This window comes from Botryllus schlosseri, chromosome 3, assembly GCF_051294905.1.
Source record: "Botryllus schlosseri isolate E-star chromosome 3, Bs_hap1, whole genome shotgun sequence".
Taxonomy (NCBI): Eukaryota; Metazoa; Chordata; class Ascidiacea; order Stolidobranchia; family Styelidae; genus Botryllus; species Botryllus schlosseri.
Window position 1 is genome coordinate 21411226 of NC_137238.1, and position 19066 is coordinate 21430291.

A 19066-nucleotide genomic window follows, 5' to 3' on the forward strand; every position below is an offset into this window, starting at 1 on the left:
GCTGAAGGGAAACGATAAAAATCTCCGATGCTACCATGGAAGTTGCGATTGAACTGATATATTCATTTAGCCCATTTGTATTCTTAGTACTAATAACCGATTCCGTCTCAGTCACTAGAACCCATTTCACCTTAAAAATTATCGAGTTGAATAAATTCGCCCCAAAAACTGTACTGTATAATTATTTAGTAAATAATTGTGGACCCTAATTGGCTTATATATTTTCCCACTGTGTCTCGTAGCTCCGGCTTTGGGGCTTCGCACCACCAATGGGTCCACGGATTCCTGGTCAAGAACATATGTACGGCAGGGGTGTTAAAATGACTTTTTCTCTCCAATTCTACTGGCTACTTGATAAAATTGTTAGTTTACCTATAATTGAAGCCTGCACATCAAATTTAGTTCAATTCCAACCAGTAGCCGTATTGCTACAGGAGAAGAAAGTTTTTTATTTATTTTATAAAAATGAATAATAAAATTTCAAAATTTTATGTTCACCCCATGAAATTGTTAGGTTGTCCATAGTAACGATGCTCACCTAAATTGGTTCAATTCCAACCACTGGAAGCAGAGTTATTGTCGTAAAAAAAAATTGGATTTGAATAAAAGAGTATTTACGGTGACCAATTCTTAAATTAATTATTATATTTTTACCCCCCGTAAATACTATTTTATTCGAATCCACATTTTTCAACATCAATAAATCCGCTTCTGCTGGTTGGAATTGAGTCAAATTTGGTGTACATCAATTTTGTTTATGATAAATCCAGTACGCCTGATAGTTTTCATTACATTAGCATTACATTTTACATACAACGATGCTTTATATCAATTTCTTTGTTGTGAATAACTGTTTGGCCGTCTTAGCACAATTCAATAGTGTGAGTGTGCTATTTTTGCTATTTTGTGATTGCGGGTAAATCTCACAGCAGAGGGTCACTATAGATCAGGGGTGGGCAAACTACGGCCCGCAACACCATTTTGTGCGGCCCGCGAAAGCCTCAAGAAACGCTGTAAAAAAATTGAGAAAATGAGTACAAAAATCGAATTACTGTGGGTGCTTGATTAAACTTTTTCTCAATATATTTCAACATGATAATGATAAGTAATATTCTTACCAGTACCGTAACTACCGCACCCCAATCCCTACAATTGGGGATCTAAAATTATTTTGTGAATTACCATAAATCATGAAGTAGTTTTTCAGAAATTTATGCAACATTTTCAAAAAAATTTCGCGCTAGGCGCGATTTGATGTTGTCGAACTTGATTGTTCGGTACCCTTCCCCCAACAAAAAATACGCATGATTTAGAGAGATGGGCACTTCATATGAAGTTATAGGCCATGTAACAATGTAATATGCGACTCCTAGAAGTGTGCCAGAACGATCGCAGCGAGACGACCTTGGCCGAAAGGGACTGCCCTTGTTCTGACCAAAAACTTCGAGATATATAGGCCTACATATATTGTTTAATTGTCGAAAGGCACCGAAATGGCTGGCGCCGAATGTTCCTGTCCTGGCGAGTTGAGCCTCACAAGACAAATGCCATCTCGAGGAAACATTATTTGCCTGTAAAGAAATACAAATCGTGTAGGCCTACGTCTTTTAGTTTAGTACGTTTAGGTGATTTCAATATCTTTTGACATAGCAGATACGAGATCACGAAATAGCATCATGTAACGAAGTCAATATACCAACGGGTACGCCCGATAATGTTTATTTATTATTTAGCTGTCCTACCGTTTCCAACACACCTCGCACAGCTCTACCGGTAAATCTGATAACGTGAGCAGGGAGAGGATAAAAAATGATAGCAATATATATGCAATTCCCCATCATATTGACCGATTCAATCATGAATTATAGAAATTTTTCGCGCTTCGCGGGTTAAGACGAAACAAGCACTAAAAGTAAAACCGATTCGTAAGTGTGTTACATAGATTCGTTCTTTGTATTTGGACAAGTATTTATATTTATAATATTTATATATTGTAGAAGCGTATTTAAAAGTAATATGATGGTCATGATGCTGTCAGCATTGTGTGTGTGTGTACTGGAGTGGAACTAAAAGTGCAATCAGCATAGCATATCTGTAAACAGATCACGGCTCACAGACTCAATTTTAGGTCCATACATAATCGGGACAACCGACCTTCATCTCCAATTTTGACCATGAGGACAGCCAGCTTATGAATTTTCGTCAATGTTTCTAACGCGTATACGGTATCATTAAATCAATATTTGGTTTGTTTTTAATATACAAATGCATATATATTATTTCAATGTCGTCTGTCACTATTTAGTCATATAACAATATTAGTATCCCAATTTTATATTGTGCGGCCCGCGAATGGATTCAAATGTTGAATGCAGCCCGCGAGCTAAAAAAGTTTGCCCACCCTGCTATAGATTTACAAACGGAAAACTGAATATTCTGACCAAACCTTCGAGCAAATAATTTTTTGAAATCGGCAAGGTGCATGCTCGTTTAGTACTGAATTCCTTGCTGTAAGCGCCATGCGGAGAGTGGCCCGAAGATGAAATGCAAAGAAGTTCAACCAAAGACGTGATAATGACGTCAAGAATTGTAATACATGAAAAAGGTTCACAGCGAAGAACCTACCAAGATTCGTTTGTGAAAGCGAACCTCCGAATTCTAGAGGCTCACACACAAAACGCGAACGTGAACCTCACGTTCACATCATCTCAAGTAAATAGCATACGATACCGAGAACGCAATCAAACATTACGGCGATTTTACCCATACATCTCATATGATTACATATCTCTATGAATATACTTTTACAATGGAACGTAAAGAAATTCTCGGCGTTGCTTATATAGAAAATTGAGCGTCTCATTAAGTCACAACGCTGATCTATCATTTAGTATGTGTTATTTCGTTGTTGTTGGTAGCAATGTGTCGTTTGCGACTGATGAGATGCCATGCTTTTCATAATTAGCTACATTATGATGTTAATTTCGCTGATTATACAGTAGAATGACAACGAAATGATTATAAATGAAATTGAAGAAATCGTGTGGAGCTCATTCCCTTATGTCCTGGCGTGATTTCGTAACCAGCATCCAATCACTTCATCCAATGTGGCGAGAAAGCGCAGTTGCTTAATCCTTAGCTGCGACTCCAATGGGTTGCGGGTTCGAGTCTGACCGAAGTCGAATTCAGAATTCTTATACTTGAGCGTTGAAGGTATATCTAAGCCCCTCCTCACCACCTCATCCGAGCAATCGATGTCTTACAAAAAGGCTAGAAGTGGGTCGTTCTATAAGTCGGCAGTTACGGAATAAAGATAAAGAATATTGGCCTCATGTAAATGACCATAGTAGTCGACAAATACCATGAATACCTCTAAACATAAGAACAAAAACCTCATCCAAACGCACCGTTTCAAATGTCATACACTGACAATTCCTTGTTCAATTGCTACGTTTAGATAATTCGTGTCGGCTTAGTTTACTGAGCTCGGTTAAATCTTCGAAGAATCCCAACTGCTTGCCAGGAAACGATCTCATTCCATGGTGAATCCAGAGGCAAGTATTTCATTTCAAAAATTTATTGTTCATCACTTTTGATAACTGCAATTTCTCCTGTTTTTATTGAGTAGGCTATGTCTCTCTATTCTAGTGTCTTGCCGAAGTCCCGATAGAAACTCTATAGGATACTGAGTATGGTAGGTTGCTACATTCGAGGCTCACGAAGGTTGCGTTACACAAACAAACGAATTTTAATAATGATTCAAGATAAGCTACACCAGCAGAGTTACATTGCATTAGTATACCATCAGCTATAGTGAATCATGTTACGATTACAGCAAAACGAACCACAAACAACGATTGAGGTATTAAAGACTGCAATAAAATATCGGAAGCTCATCCAGTTTCGTGGCTCTACCACTATTATACCTTTAATGTATGTAGTGCTGAGTGCAGCACTGGCATACACGTTAACTGCATCGGAGTCGACACCTCGCAAACACAACCCAAGACGCAATAATTTCACGCTTAATGTTATTAGTATGTTAAAAGAGTGATAGTGGCGCTCATCTCCCGTAAAAATTAATGAATTCCACGACATGATATCACGAATTCAGCCACCGTGAATAGCTCGGGCTGGACCAAGAGGTTATAAGTAGTGAATGGGAATAATTTACCTCAATTCAGGCTGGTTGAGCTCCGCTTGGCAACCCTATACCTTCATAAAACATGACATTTTTTATTATAGTCTCAATAAAATTGTTTTTATGGATGACATACTTATAGGCTGATTTAATTCAGGCTGATTTGATTCAGTGGGATTTATTAGGGTTTTTCCACTTGATTTTTGATTTTAATTCCAATTTTATTTATTTTTTGCTACTCTTTTATTTTCTGGAGAAATACGTGAATGTGGTCTATTATTTGACAGCCCCATGTATTGTGCATACACCGGACATATCGTTTCACGCATCCAGAGACCACTCAAGAAATCATCACTGATACTCGTGATACATATGCTAGTAATATGGATGAAACCGATTCGACTCAATATTAGAGCTGATCGAAATCGAGTACGTGACGGATTCGATTCTGAATTAGGCTTCTAGTCAAGTATTCGAGTATCACACATTATTGAGAAATGACATCACAACTGTATAAATGGTATGGAAAATTCAAATACACGTACCTTGTGCAATTTATGAGACCACAAATAGAATGCCAGTTCGTTGGTGACTCGTACTTTTGTGACCAAGTTACAACCCTGCTTCCTGCTCAACATGTCTCAGAACTAATTAATGGTGATTCTAGCGACCAATTATTGCCAGTGAGGAAGGACATTTTCAACTAAAGGGATGGTTATTCCCAGCCGCCCATTATCAAGTTGATGCGATATGCTGAGTCCTAGTTAAACACATCCAAGTCACGAGCTTATTCATAGTCAAAACACTATTGAATGATGCTTGAGTATATATGTACGTCTTTCATTTGTAGGTCTCGACTCCAATGTCGTCGCAGCCAGTACAAACAGGTAGAACAAATGAATTAGGTTATACCTGAAAGAGCTTGCGCTAATGTTGCTATTCAAATTATCAGCGGTGCAACATGCTAGTGGTGATAACGTGCATGATCAGAGCGACTTGTGCTTGTTTGTGAATCCATCCGACCGACAAAAAATTGAGGTGAGTTGGAATTGGTTGTTTACTATACAGTTGAATGCAGACTGCTGGTGCTGGTCGACGATAATTTTCCTATCGACAAGGCATACAACCAGGGTTGACAGAAACTTGGATCTAAATCAGTGGTTCCCAACCTTTTTGGATGTCGGAGCTGCTTTTCAAACTTCCGAGTACTTATGGAGCCGTATGAAAACAATAGAGTTGGCTTCTTCTAATGAAAATTTAAAAGCAGCTAGCCTACCTCTGGATCCCACCATCCAGCTTATTCAAATGCATGTACAATTGTACATTCTACATCGACTTGTATAGATTCTAGATCAGGTTTTTTAGCATGGAAAGACGTAGATTGGCGAGTGCTATGCATTGAAATAAACTTAAAATGCATATATCATTACTACAGCATGTGTCGTATATGTGATAGCTCTTAATATATTCCCGCACTTAATGCACAAGCTTGAGGAGCATAATACGTCGAGTAATATTGGACCTATCGCAATTTATTCTTGAATGTGAGTCGTTATTTTGATATTAGTAAAATTGTGTCGAAATTTACCCTTCACAGAGACGCTCCATAAAGGTCTATGACCTGAAAAATGCAAGATATGTACTTATCTAATGGGTATATTCATACATGCGTATACGGCTAGTCTGCAAGAATCTTTTTCACGATTTTCAGAAGCGGCGTTGGGTGGCTTTAGACATAGCCTCACTCAAATCCCTTATTTTACCATTCATGAACAGAACTTTACTATAACTATTCATAAAACAAACAACAGCTGTATAGAATATTTTAGTGGCATATTCAGATGTCAATCAGGGCCACAAGAAGGCTAGCTTGGAGCCGCGGTTGGGAATCACTGATGTAAATTAGGAACAGTGGCAAATTCTTAGTAACCTCACTGCGATATTCGGGAAGCTGGTGACAAAAGTAGGGTAATCATATTCACCCAGCCCTCGTCGCGACACCAGTGGCCTACCAGTTAAAATCCAATTTACGTCCACTATTGTTAGCTGTGGTGGGCCCTGATATTAATTGCTAATCAAAATGTGGCTGTGTCTCTCTTTGGTCTCACTGTAATTGTGACTCATCATCCACAGACGAGAGCTGCGGATGACTTCCGTCAAGCATTGACTTCTCAAGACTACTGTAAGTACATACAAATTCGTTTTAGGCATCTCATGTCCTATAGAACACGAGTTGCATCAGATACAGCCATTGGTGAGATATTTTTATAATTTGATCTTCGATTACCAAGATTACATTGTCGAATGTTTACATAGCGGTATTCCTGACACTCAAGACAACGAATTTTGCTTTCAGTATTGTAACGTCATCTGACAAAATAATGGTGTTGCTCAGTGACGTGCGGCCGCCAAATCAATCAGCTAACCGTGTAGGTTAGGTTTTATATACAGTATGGCTGTCGTTCCCAACCTGTGGTACGCGTACTACTAGTGGTATGCGAAGGTGTTAAAGGTGTTACGTGAGTGCCACGCATCGACGAGATAGTGGAAAATATACAAATGCAGCTATGGTATTAAATAACTTGACTTTTGTTGTTGTTGTTGTTGTTGTTGTTGTTTGTTGTTATTTATTATGTTGCTCTTCTTGTGACTCTTGGCGAACGAAAACGGCTGATAGTGCCTAGTTTAATAGAATTTGTTATCACGCCTCTCATAGGTCAAATACGTTATTATGTCGTCATAAAGAGTGTAAACATTTTTAACCGCCCTCGGCGCGCGAAACTGGTGTAGGTTGTACGCGAGCACTGCATAAAACAGTGGTCGGGAACCTATGGCTCGCGAGCCATATATGACTCTTTTGGGTGGAAGATATGGCGTTTTAACAAATTTTTAATTTTGTAATACATTTATCCATATTGCAGCAACTTGTTGGTAAATTCTCATTACGTCCAGAATAATTATGCTCGTAGCAGCCTAAACATGTCTTTGAGGGGCCAACACAATGGGTTATTCAGGGTTAGGGTCTCGTATCCGCCTTTTCAAAATCCTCACATTTTTTAGTAGCTGTCGTGACGGCGACTAACATAACTCGCAAATTCGATCTAACCGACATTCCGCGCCTCAAAATTTTGAATTGCGCGATACCATGATTGATTAAAGAAAATAGCAGGCGTGGCGACGCTTGTATGACAATGCAGTTTTCAAATACACATTGTCTTTCTGATATATGCCGAAAAATGAACTGCCTTGGATGTGACATTCACAATTAGAAATTGAAATAAATAAAAAAACGCCATAGCTAACCATGTTCTTGTTTGGTAAGTAACTTTCTAGTATACCACCGTTCAAATGTAGGAGTGAAGCGCAACGTTTTGTTAGCCAGATACTGGAGAAGTCGAACAATATATATATATATATATTCGAAATATGTGCGACAATTACATTCGAATAATATCAGTGCAAGGCCTACGATAACTTGAGTTGCAGCTCCTATTAGTGGTTATAGATTGTATGCTATTGACGATGAGATGCGCTAAAATCTAGTCATTCACGAACATCAAGAGAAAAAACCAAGAATCATTGAAGGCTTTAATGTATGCACTTTTGTAGCAGCTATGTTTGGGTCCACCTACGCATGTGAGCTGAGAAAATATGGAGAGCACTCCGAATTCCACGTATTAGTGTTACCAATATCCTACGTTACCAATATCCTACGTCCTACGTCACGGTAGTAATAATTTGAACTCACTACGTGGGATTTGTCGTGGGCGCAATAATTTTACTAAAAAATTGTAGGCTAATATTCATCCTGTGATAGCGCGAATCATCGTAAATAGATCAGAATTTATATTAACTGGTATTAATCTAATATAAATATAGCACTGATTCCGAAAATATTATTATTGATCGACTTCTCAAAGTTATCGGAGGTAACATAAATGTTGTACTACACGCCTACATTTTAAAGCAGTAGGCTACTAGAAAGCTGCCTACCAATGAAGAACGTGGATAGCGAAGGGCTGCTTGCAATTTGGATTCGTAATTGGAATGTTACTTCTAAGGCAGCTCATTTCTCGGCATAGATCAGGAAGACAATGTGTACTTGAAAACTAGATTGTCATATAGGCGTCCCCATGTCTGCTATTCTCTATGATCGACTAACGTAAGGTGTAATCCAAAAGATGGTCAGCAGCGAGATTACTTCTACTTTTTCGAAGTACTCAAGTAGTTTTTCTCTACCTCTATTCGCGGAGTACCAACGATTGTTGCAAATTACAAATCAATGTGCTTCAATCTCGCTAGCTCGTATTTAACAATAACTAGAGTTAGAGGTATTATACAGTGACGCTTTTCGCCGTTTAGGCCTTGTGCGTCACGACACAGATATAGGTGCAGTTCAGTTTCTAACATCGTGCAGTGCTTTTCTCATTGGACGACTTTCAACCAGTGCATTCACTCTTTCACTCTTTTCTCTCGCATGCGTCCGTCTTCGGTTCTCGGCTGCATACTTTATGAGAGCGCGGCTTGCTTTGTGTCTGGGTTTTTCAACACACTGTTAGTACAGCGGGATCGGCGATGAGGAGCCCATGATAACCTCCGACACATAAAAACATGGTAGAGCCGAGACTCGAACCAAGAACCATTGGTGTCGTGACGGTGTCGCTTAGCACACTGCGCCACTCGCTTCCCCTATAACTAGAGTTAAGGAAAGTTCAAAATTTTCGTCGTGCATCGCTCGAAATAGATATTGGGTGACAAGTATGTTTTCGTGAAAAAGTGTTAGTCAGAATTATTTCGGTAGCAGGTTCCTTTCACACCTTATTGTCGCACACGCACATATGACATGTTTCATCGCAGTCAATATCGCACAGAAAAAATATTTCGAACTATATGTAGTCGTTAGCCCACTGCGAGTGTTCAAATAGGGTAAGGTGGTACTTAACTTTTTAGCGTTACACCGTTGAGCGTCAACCAACGTTTATACTGTATGGAGAAAATTCATGAAATATATTTCCTTAGTTGTATTTCTCGGTATGCACGGCATCGTTACAGAGAGGTCTTCTAATTAATCTGAGTACTTTGTCCGGAGCACGGAGTAAATGTAAAAAGCATTAACGATCTACCGTATTGTTGTGCCACGTGACAATCATCGCGCAAGTATTGCTTTTCGCCTCAACTACGGCGGAGGGCGGAGGGTACAATTCCATAACCTTATCTGAAATGGAGCATTGGGGTAAAAAAGGTTAGATCTGCTTCTCCAAATCAAAACTATCATTTGCATCCAACAATGCGGTTTGTTTGTTTGTTTTTGGTATTCATGGTGTTTGTCGACTACTATTGTCATTTACACCAGGCCGATATTCTTCTTATTTACCGTAACTGCCGACTTATAGCACGGCCCACCTCTAGGCTTTTGCAAGACACCGCTGACGCGGATGAGGTGGCGAGGAGGAGCCTAGGTAAGCCTCCAACACTTAGGTATCGGGATTCAGAAGTCGACCTCGGTCTAATACTTATGTGTGGAAACGTTGTACTGAGCAGCACGGACCCGGCTTTCTGTACCGTCCGAAGGGATCAGTTTCCGACTTTTGTCAGCCCATGAGAGCGGACTTAGGACTGCTTCTCACAACTACTTACTGACTTGATTACTTGAGTAGATTTTAGCGTCGCTACTTCTAATACTACTTGAAGTAGTTTTGGGAGGATTTTAAAACGACTACTTCTACTCGATCTTGAGTAGATTTCAGCTTCGCTACTCATACTACTACTTAAGTAGCTTTCTTGACTACTCTGACGACTTCGGCCGAGAACCACTAATCGTACGCGTACCAGAGTTTGGGAACCACTGGGCTAGATTCATTAACATATCTGAAAACAAATCGCGCGATACACACTGCATTGTCACGACTTGAGTACTTGGGCTTTCGAGTAGAAATGACATGGCTAGTCGTAGAGAGAGAAATCTGTGCGGTGAAGCCTCTCAGAAGATTGTTTGATCAACCTAGGGCAGTCAAGACCAAAGTTTTTTTCTTGGTGGCGGGTTGACATAATGCTGCTATGGTCCTGGATGTGCTGATTTAGAAATAATTCGGATCATTACAATGAAGATTCGTTTGCGTTCTATGATATATTTACTTTCCTTCTTTATATGATTGGTAGAGAGCATGGCATTATGAAATAAAAACAGAAACTATTGAATTATTTTACAGTGAAACGAATGTGCGTTGACTTGGTCCCAGGCATTCAGACCCCACACCTGAAGATGTTTATATTGAAGTTTGACTATTTGGACAACGTGAAGATTTCCGACATCGAGAGGGAGTGTATGTATTGGTTATGGTTGATATTTGAACCGTTGATGGAGACCGTCAGGATTTATTGCAATTCTCACTAACTTACAATCAAAAATCAAAATGATGTGATGTTTGTTGTGTGGTATCCATGGTGTTTGTCGACTACTATGGTCATTTACACCAGGCTGATATTCTTCTTATTTGCCGACTGATAGCACGGCCCACCTCTAGGCTTTTGTAAGACACCGCAGACGCGGATGAGGTGGCGAGGAGGAGCCTAGGTAAAGCTCTAGCACTTAGGAATTCGGAAGTCGACCTCGGTCGGACTCGAACCCGCACCCATCGGTGTTGCAGCCGAGGATTATACCACTGCGCTATCTCGCCACTGTGATATGATGTAATAAATAGCCCCGTTGAGGTGAGTTGCAGAGGTGGTCAGTAACGAATTACTTCTACTTTTTAAAGTACTCAAGTAGTTTTCCGCTACTTTGGTACCTTTTCAAGTAGATCTAATTCCCAGCTACTTCTACTTCGTATTATTTTGTGATCTACTTACTTACTTTTCACTCAGTTTGTCAAGTAGAAGTAGTTAATCCTTCAATCAAGAAGATAGCTTGAGGAATTTCGGGACTGTTTTCACGGAGTATCAACATATAATTTTACTACAATTTGAGTAAAGTCCAGAATTTTCGTCGCGCTTCGCGCACAGTGAATATGGTGTAACCAATATGATTTCACGAAAGTATCGGTGAATATAATTTAGATTGCGGGTTGCGTGGTTCCGTTCACACCGCATTGTCACCCATATCAAATATTTCATCACCGTATATAAGGTCCATCATAACGTTTGAAACTGATGTTTTGCAATCTAGCATTTACTTATCATATCGTAATCCAGCAGTTCATGGCGTGTCCTAATCAGGAAAAGTCGACTTTGGCTTTTTTTTTTAGCTTTAGTCCTGTTTTAGCACATCACCTTTGGAACTTTCTGGATCAAAGACATGGAATACATTTTCCGCTTTTAGAAGTAGAATTTATATTTCTCTTTAAATTCCCAGTATCATACTTTGAGTTCTAAATAGTTTCAGTTCTTTTGTCTCGAGAACATACATGTTGAAGTATTAAAGCAATTGTAGAAATGCCTTTAATTTCCTGAAATAAAGCTACACAATGTGGCATTTTTACGATCCACCATATTTTTTATTAACGTTTACTAATCGTGTTATCACCGTATCCGATACAATTTCTCCGGATTGCTCTTCGACTAAACCCCGGGCGGTAAAATATGGAGGGCGCCATACCATGATATTTTCTAAAGCGGGCTGTTCAAGTAAACAGAGGATTAGTATCGCATTTCTATATCAATACTAACATATTCATCCCATGATGGGACGAATGCTTATGCTGTCGAAATTGGATAGCTCCTGGTATGCATGAAAATGAATCAAGCTCTGCACCTTTCGCATTGCTTAATTTGCAGCTTTTGACAATCTCTGCGAACGAATTACGATTGTTTTTACAACTAATTACTTACTTGAGTTAGATTTGAAGTCAGTCAATTCTACTTGTACTTGTAGGTTGCTTATGGAAAAAGTACTTCTATTCGTACTTGAGTAAATTTTCCGTCGCTACTGCTACTTCCACTTGATAAGCTTTCTTGACTACTTAGGCCACCTCTGGTGACTTGTTACAGTTAAGACAATCCTGCTGAAATTAGCTTCTTGATTAACAAATCTCCAGGCGAAATTTGGCGCAGAACTGTAGCGCTCTGATAAGTTAAGGTAGGGTATATTATAATAGCCATAGGAACTATGAAAAGTCGCTTTCACGGCGAAATTCGTAACGTGCTTCCTGACAGAGTTGTAACCACGTCACAAGGTTTCGAGTCACCTGTCAACCCTACTTTTATAGTCCTGACTTGCGTTGAACCGATTAATTTTTAACTCACCGCCTAATCAAATCCGGGTAGCAGAGGATCGAGAATCGAGTGTTGAGACTCCTGCCAGAATCCAAGTGATTTTGTTTACTGTTCAGTTTCGAATTCAAGTAATGTTCAACCCACTTTTTACAACCACGCTTCAGTGATATCGAATACGTCGCATTTATAATATAGAACATTTCCTCACTTGACGGTGTCTGGCCTAATTTTTCAAGTACCAGAACTGACAGACGAAATACAATTTAGTGAACTTTACTACTCTTCGAATTGACAGTGAAATTCCTGTCTTAGCCGTCTTCGTCTCTAGTCACATGACTTGAACGAGTCATGCACAAGGACTCGAGTACAAGAATCGATCCACCAATTGACTCGAGTCAAATAGAGTCACCAGCAATGTTCCCTCTAACTTTTCATTCACCAACTCACTGCGCGGTCCCTTGGACAACAGTGCGTAACGATAATAAAATAAGGTCATCCCTTCATCTTTCTTGTCCGCAGCTTAGATTTTCTGTGCGCAGAGACCGTGTCAGCACTGCGCAGCGGGGATATTGTTCACCAACAATACCAATTCGAGTCATTACACAGACCTGTTTCACGAAATGCTTAAATTCATTTTCATGTCGAAGTTGATCTGCTGAGTGACTATAGCTTAGGTGCGTTATACAGTACCGGCAAAATATCTTTACACTCAATCGGTTGTTGTTTGTTTTGTGGTATTCATAGTGTTTGTCGACTACTATGGTCATTTACACCAGGTCTATTTTCTTCATTTTTATACCGTATCTGCCGACTTGTAGCACGGCCAACTTCTCGGCTTTATTATAAGACACTGTTTAGACCAGGGGTTCTCAACCTGGGGGGCGCGCCACCCTTGGGGGGCACGGGAGGCTCTCAGGGGGGGGCGCGAGAAATTTTTGTCAATTTTGTCAATGTCTGTATAAATTGTGACTAAACATGTGTTTCACAACCATTCTGAAGAGACGATTATTGGATATTAAACTTAATTCGTATTCTAGAAAGCTTGTCAAACTCAAACTCCAGCAGTCGCGCTCAACGGAGTAGAGGCTGACTTCAACTTCATTTGAACAAATTTTTGTTATTCTTTGAAGATTTAGAGAAATTCCCACGTGCAAGTCATTCATTACTTTATAGTTTCGCCCTCAATTTGACTATAAATCAACACAATTTAATTCATTTCCAATACTGATCAAATTTAGCATGGCAGGACAGAACGACGCCGTGCTCTCTGTAGTCACTACTAGCATCAGGATTAGTCTCAGTGCAACCTACCTTGAAATTAATTGATGTCATTTTCAATGTTTTTTTTTTGTTATTTTCAAACAAGTTTGGGGAAGTTTGTCAGCAATGTAAAAGACTAAACAACTGGAATGCAGATTCAAAATTGGCGTAACATATACCTCATGTATACTATTAGATCGGGGGTGGGCAGCCCGCACGGCCGCATGCGGCCGTAGAAGGGAATTTGTGCGGCCGTCGACGCCTGATTCAATTAGTATGTAGACATACAGATGCAAATTGCAATTACTAATTCACTCCCGAATTTTCGAGATTTTATTTAATCTTGAAATTTTCTTCGCGCTCCGCGCAATTCAACAAGACTTCATTTTTCGATTTTAATGCAGTAGCGCCTTTCTTACTTGTAGCAGGAATGGGAATCCTCAAGAAATAAAAATTCATTCGCGGCTCTTAAAATTTGCCGCGGCCTGCGCGACAATATGCACTCCCAACAACTATTCATAACATTGCCACTCGCGATTTCGGTGCGTACAATAGGCCGTTGTGAAAAGTAGAATAGTTCGGAGTTCACCGGAAATGGATATGGACACTTGGACAGTTTACCATAGGTATTTTGCGTCCAGATAGTTCATTGCGGCTATGCCCTGAAATGCGGCCTTAGGCCACATAAGTAATCGAAATGCGGCCATGATTAGCAAGAAGGTTGCCCACCTCTGTATTAGAAGATGTGCTCTTTTTGACATGACGATAAATGTAAGGGGGGTCAGGGGACGCGCGATTTTTTTGACCATCGCCAAGGGGGGCGCGTGTCAAAAAAGATTGAGAACCGCTGGCTTAGACGGATGAGATGGAGACTCAATCGATACAAAAATCCTTTCAATCTAAAAGAAATCTCCGTATGTTCGTACCTTATTGTTCCGGACAGCAGCATCGTGTCAACACAACGATTATATTAAACCATAAACTACCGTCCTGGTACATTCTACTGCAGAGGCATGGCTTTGCAATATTAATGCATATTGCTGGTTTACGGATTTCTGAATAGTAAGCTGAAATCGCAGCAAATTTTTATTTTCACAAAAATGTCGACGGTTTTCAAAATCCATTTAAAAACTAGAATGGTTCAAAACAAGTTGCAATTGGGAGAATAAGATCATGCCACGGTTTTATTAGATGAGGGAGGTTTTGTGGTCACTCTGTAACCATAGATATTGGGGAATCAAGGGATGCACTGCACATTTCATGTTCGAAAACGCGGACTCGTAGCTGTAAGCAGACCCAACGGTCGTAAGAGCTTTTACCGCTAATTTGCAAAGAGTAGGATGACATTAAGTAAATACTGAAAATGAAAAAGTCTGAATTCGGGCCGGCCGCGGCCCGTCAGTTTATTGCCCTGATTAAGAACAGGGGTAGCTACTCGTGCTCACATCGTTGCTGCGTTCGATCTGCCTAATCAATGATCCAGTTCATGTGATTTACCTTCACGTGCTTATACCTTTGCATGTACCCTTCTGGCGTTGCTGACTAAAATGACGTATGCACCTCCACTGCTATGCTGGCTCTGTGGCCAAAGTCGAGCTCCAAGTCGATTGAGTCGGGTATCAAACTCAAGCTGCGTCGCGGGCCGGAGCAGTTACATATTCCAAAATGTTACCTAATAATCCATGCACGTCCTGTTCACCTGAATACTCAATTATAAAGCCTATGGATCGTAGGATCTATTCTACCAACACATTTATTCGCAAATAATGGAATTGGCAAAATGAAGATGATTGGTCGATTGAATACATTTATATAAATTGCTAAACAGTGACTTTAACGATGAGATGCGCGTTGGCATATTGCTATGACGACTTTGTTTTAATCGTAATATGACAATAGTATTGTAGATGCGTTGTGGAAAATATACATGATAGTTAACTGTAAACGCAGACATCGAAATTTGATTCATCATTCTTATATCGTGGTTCGTTCTTTTTTCTGGAAGCCGAGGAGATGTTAAGTCATTAGCGAAAATGAAGTGCGACCACAGATATTTTAAATACATTTTTGTATAAATTATGTTCTCGATGTAGCCTAAATATACCGGTTTCTAACTGGGATTTTCACTTCTGTGAATAACTACGTTTAGGTCCATTTTTCCACAAAACTCTGAGCTCAGTGTGCACTTTTCACTTCTCGGAATTAGGTGTCAATGCCAGTGACTTGTTCCTGAGGGTCATTACAGTGAAACTGTTACACGTTTACATCACTGTCGGATGGTTATAATGCGGCCTATGAACATACTCAACATTTTCTATGTTGAGTGATTTTTTAATGAAAGTATATTCTCAACACAAAATTACCAACGTCCAATATAGGCTATATGTAAATGATGCGAGGAGGTAACACTGAATCCTTATATGTTTTATTCAAGACCAAACTCAGGCGGAAATACGAACTGCACTCCTGAACAATATGATTGAGGCCAAAGGAGAAACCCTTACTCCGAGGAGCTTGATAAAAGCAGCGCATTCGTACGAAATACGCAAGATTTACGATGACCTGTGCCACAGTTTTGTTCGTCTATTGGAAGATGACCTTCGTTGATTTCCAGATATCTTCATCGAATCTCACGAATCACGTGATCATAAGTTCAATGCAATTGATTTGTATGAATATATCTTCTTTCAAACTATGCCCATGAAAATAGTAAATGTAGGTTAGGGTTATGACTTGACAAAAATTAATTTGCCTGTAGCAGGACTTGATGAACATTTTGGTAGAAAACAATAAAATTGTAAATATTTTGTTCAACTCGCAAAAAAATGTCACGCACAAACTTATTCCAATTTTCGACATTGGTCCAAATGTGAAAAAATTACAATTCATAAGTTATTATTTGCTACAAATTCAATCTCCAAGTATTTTTTCTCTTGCACTTCTGGTAAAGTTCATCCATCAATTTGACTTCCCCTTCTGCAATTTTGTTAGTGCCAGAGACATTTACAACGTAATTATCCGACTGCCAATGGGTTTCATGGCACTTTATCGCTGCAGGACATTCGAGCTCAAAGATAGCAGCAGATAATCTTTGGTAGTCTATATTCCATCTTTAAACATCTGGTTAGAATACCAGACTTCCTGACACGCATTAGCGATGAATAAGCATGATATCTCCAGACTGACTCTCCATCTGGGGGTAACTCCGCTTCCACTGGTTGGAATTGAGCCAAATTTGGTGAACATCGTTTCCATAGACAACCTAACACTTTCATGGGGTGAACAGAAAATTTCGATTTTTTTTATTATTTATATTTATATATTAAATAGTAACTTTCTTCTCCTGTAACAATGCGGCTACTGGTTGGACTTGAATCAAATTTGGCGTGTAGGCTTAAATTTGGTAACCTAACAATTTTCTCAAATAGCCAGTACAACTTGAGAGAAAAAGTCATTTTTGAACACCCCTAATATACAGTCTACATCTAAAATCGAGATTGATGATTACTTAATAATTATAAATTTTGACCGCAAACAAGAACACGATAGGATTAATTCAATCTGGTCAATCACAATTTACCAAAATACAATTTTAAATCTTCGAAATTGAAATTGTATCAGTTAAATTGAAATAGGCCTATATAGATTAGTCATACATAAGCCTATCCTTCGTACAGTGAAAACTGGAAAAGTTTCGTGCGGGAGGTTTTTATTTAATAATCTTAACTTTTGCGAATTATCAAATCAGGACACAAAAGCTCATCATTTGTGACTACAGGACATACATCATTTTGAATTTTTTTCAAGTCATAACCGTAATATAGGTCCTCAATAGAAATAGGCTTTTCCCTGTTACATGCAACACGTTCATTCGTTCACCTGTAATTTCCGATGTCTATACTTGACAAAGATATTGCCGTGGGATTATTTCAAATGTCCACTCCTTTTTGCGGTATTTTAGGTCAGTTTTCATGGTCCAATTTTCTTGAATCAGAAGTTTGGTGTTTGTCTGTCTTTTATCTTGTAATTAGAGTTGTTTTGTTAATGACCATTTTACACCACGTCCAATCGCTCGGTTGCATTCGCAACGGATCATTGCACGGTCTACTTTTGCTCTAGGTCAGAAGTGTCCCAACGAGTTGCTTTCTTTTAGTTCTGACCAAATTTAGAAAATACAACGGGGAATGGACCGTGCGATGACAACAATTCCGTTGAACTCGCTGGTAGACATCACGAGTAGGTTACTATCATATGCTGCTTATAATACCACTAGGCTAAGGTAGATATTACATAGATGGACAATTGGATGAAGTCGTTTTAGCATTTCCCTATCTGTAGTAACTCTTATCGTGATATGCAATTATTCAATATCAATAAATTGTTATACAAGCATTTCAATCTAATTGGTTAAGTATATCTTTTATTATCATAATATATCATAACGAAGGCTTATATATTAAATAATTATTGATTGTGACAGTTCAAACAAAATATAGGCTTTTAAGCTTTTGATTTAGACCAGTGGTTTGTAATCTTGGCTCGAGCGCCGCAGGGGCGATTTGGATTTTGAAGGGGGATACGGGGAAAGCTGGGCTCAGGGGGTGGTATGTGCGGGCCAGTGATTAGCATCGGGCGGACTCGGATAAGATTCGGACCGTATTTTGCACAATTTTGAGACAGTTGGATCGGATTCGCATTCTATTGCAGATATTGTTTCTGATAGTCGTAACTGTTGCTTCGGATATATTCAGACGATTCTGACCAGACGTTAAAATTAAAAAAAAATCGACAGCAAGAGTAACCTACCAAAGACGGGCAGTGAACATCTTGTTACAATATTGGCGGTACTCTAACGTTGTTCTGTCGATGGTCAGAGCAAACATATAATTCAATTATCCCTAACCGTCGCCTTTGTAAATGCCACGGCTAATTGTAGCTCAGCTCACCTGTACAATTAGGATTCTTCGGAAAAATTATTCCATTCGAATTCTGGGCGAGATTTTTCAGATTCGCATAGATTTTTGTATGAGATTGTGTGGATTCGGATTCTCAGAAATCAATATCCGCTTATCACTGGTGAGCGCTGAAGAAAAATCTCGTCGCAATACTTATCGTAGGGATATATGATTATATCGTTAAACAATATAGTTCTATCTATCCCTGAATTATTATTGTTGCAAATTTACATTCGACAAAATTGAATAAATCACAATTTTTCGTCGCGCCACGCACGAAATATACCAGCGATGTGTGCGACATATTCCGTAAATACAGTGATTATAATATTTATTATCGTGTCCGGTCAATACCGAGAATGATATTACGCAGAATGCTATTACCGAGAATGCTGTTACCGAGAAAGACAATACCGAGTGCTATTACCGAGACAGACACGACCGAGGATGCAATCACCGGGAATGGACATTACCGAGAATGCTATAACTGAGAATTGAC

General features: G+C 39.3%; 1 protein-coding gene across 1 annotated transcript; it reads left to right on the forward strand.

Annotated features, from left to right (window-relative positions):
* The first annotated feature begins 3413 nt into the window (after positions 1-3413).
* LOC145436098 (uncharacterized) lies at positions 3414-16326 on the forward strand. The gene is made up of 6 exons (XM_080313384.1): positions 3414-3554; positions 4992-5028; positions 5094-5179; positions 6275-6323; positions 10351-10464; positions 16047-16326. The coding sequence occupies exons 1-6, from the start codon at positions 3540-3542 to the stop codon at positions 16217-16219; spliced, it is 474 nt and encodes a 157-aa protein (XP_080169510.1). The 5' UTR covers positions 3414-3539; the 3' UTR covers positions 16220-16326.
* The last annotated feature ends 2740 nt before the right edge of the window (positions 16327-19066 follow it).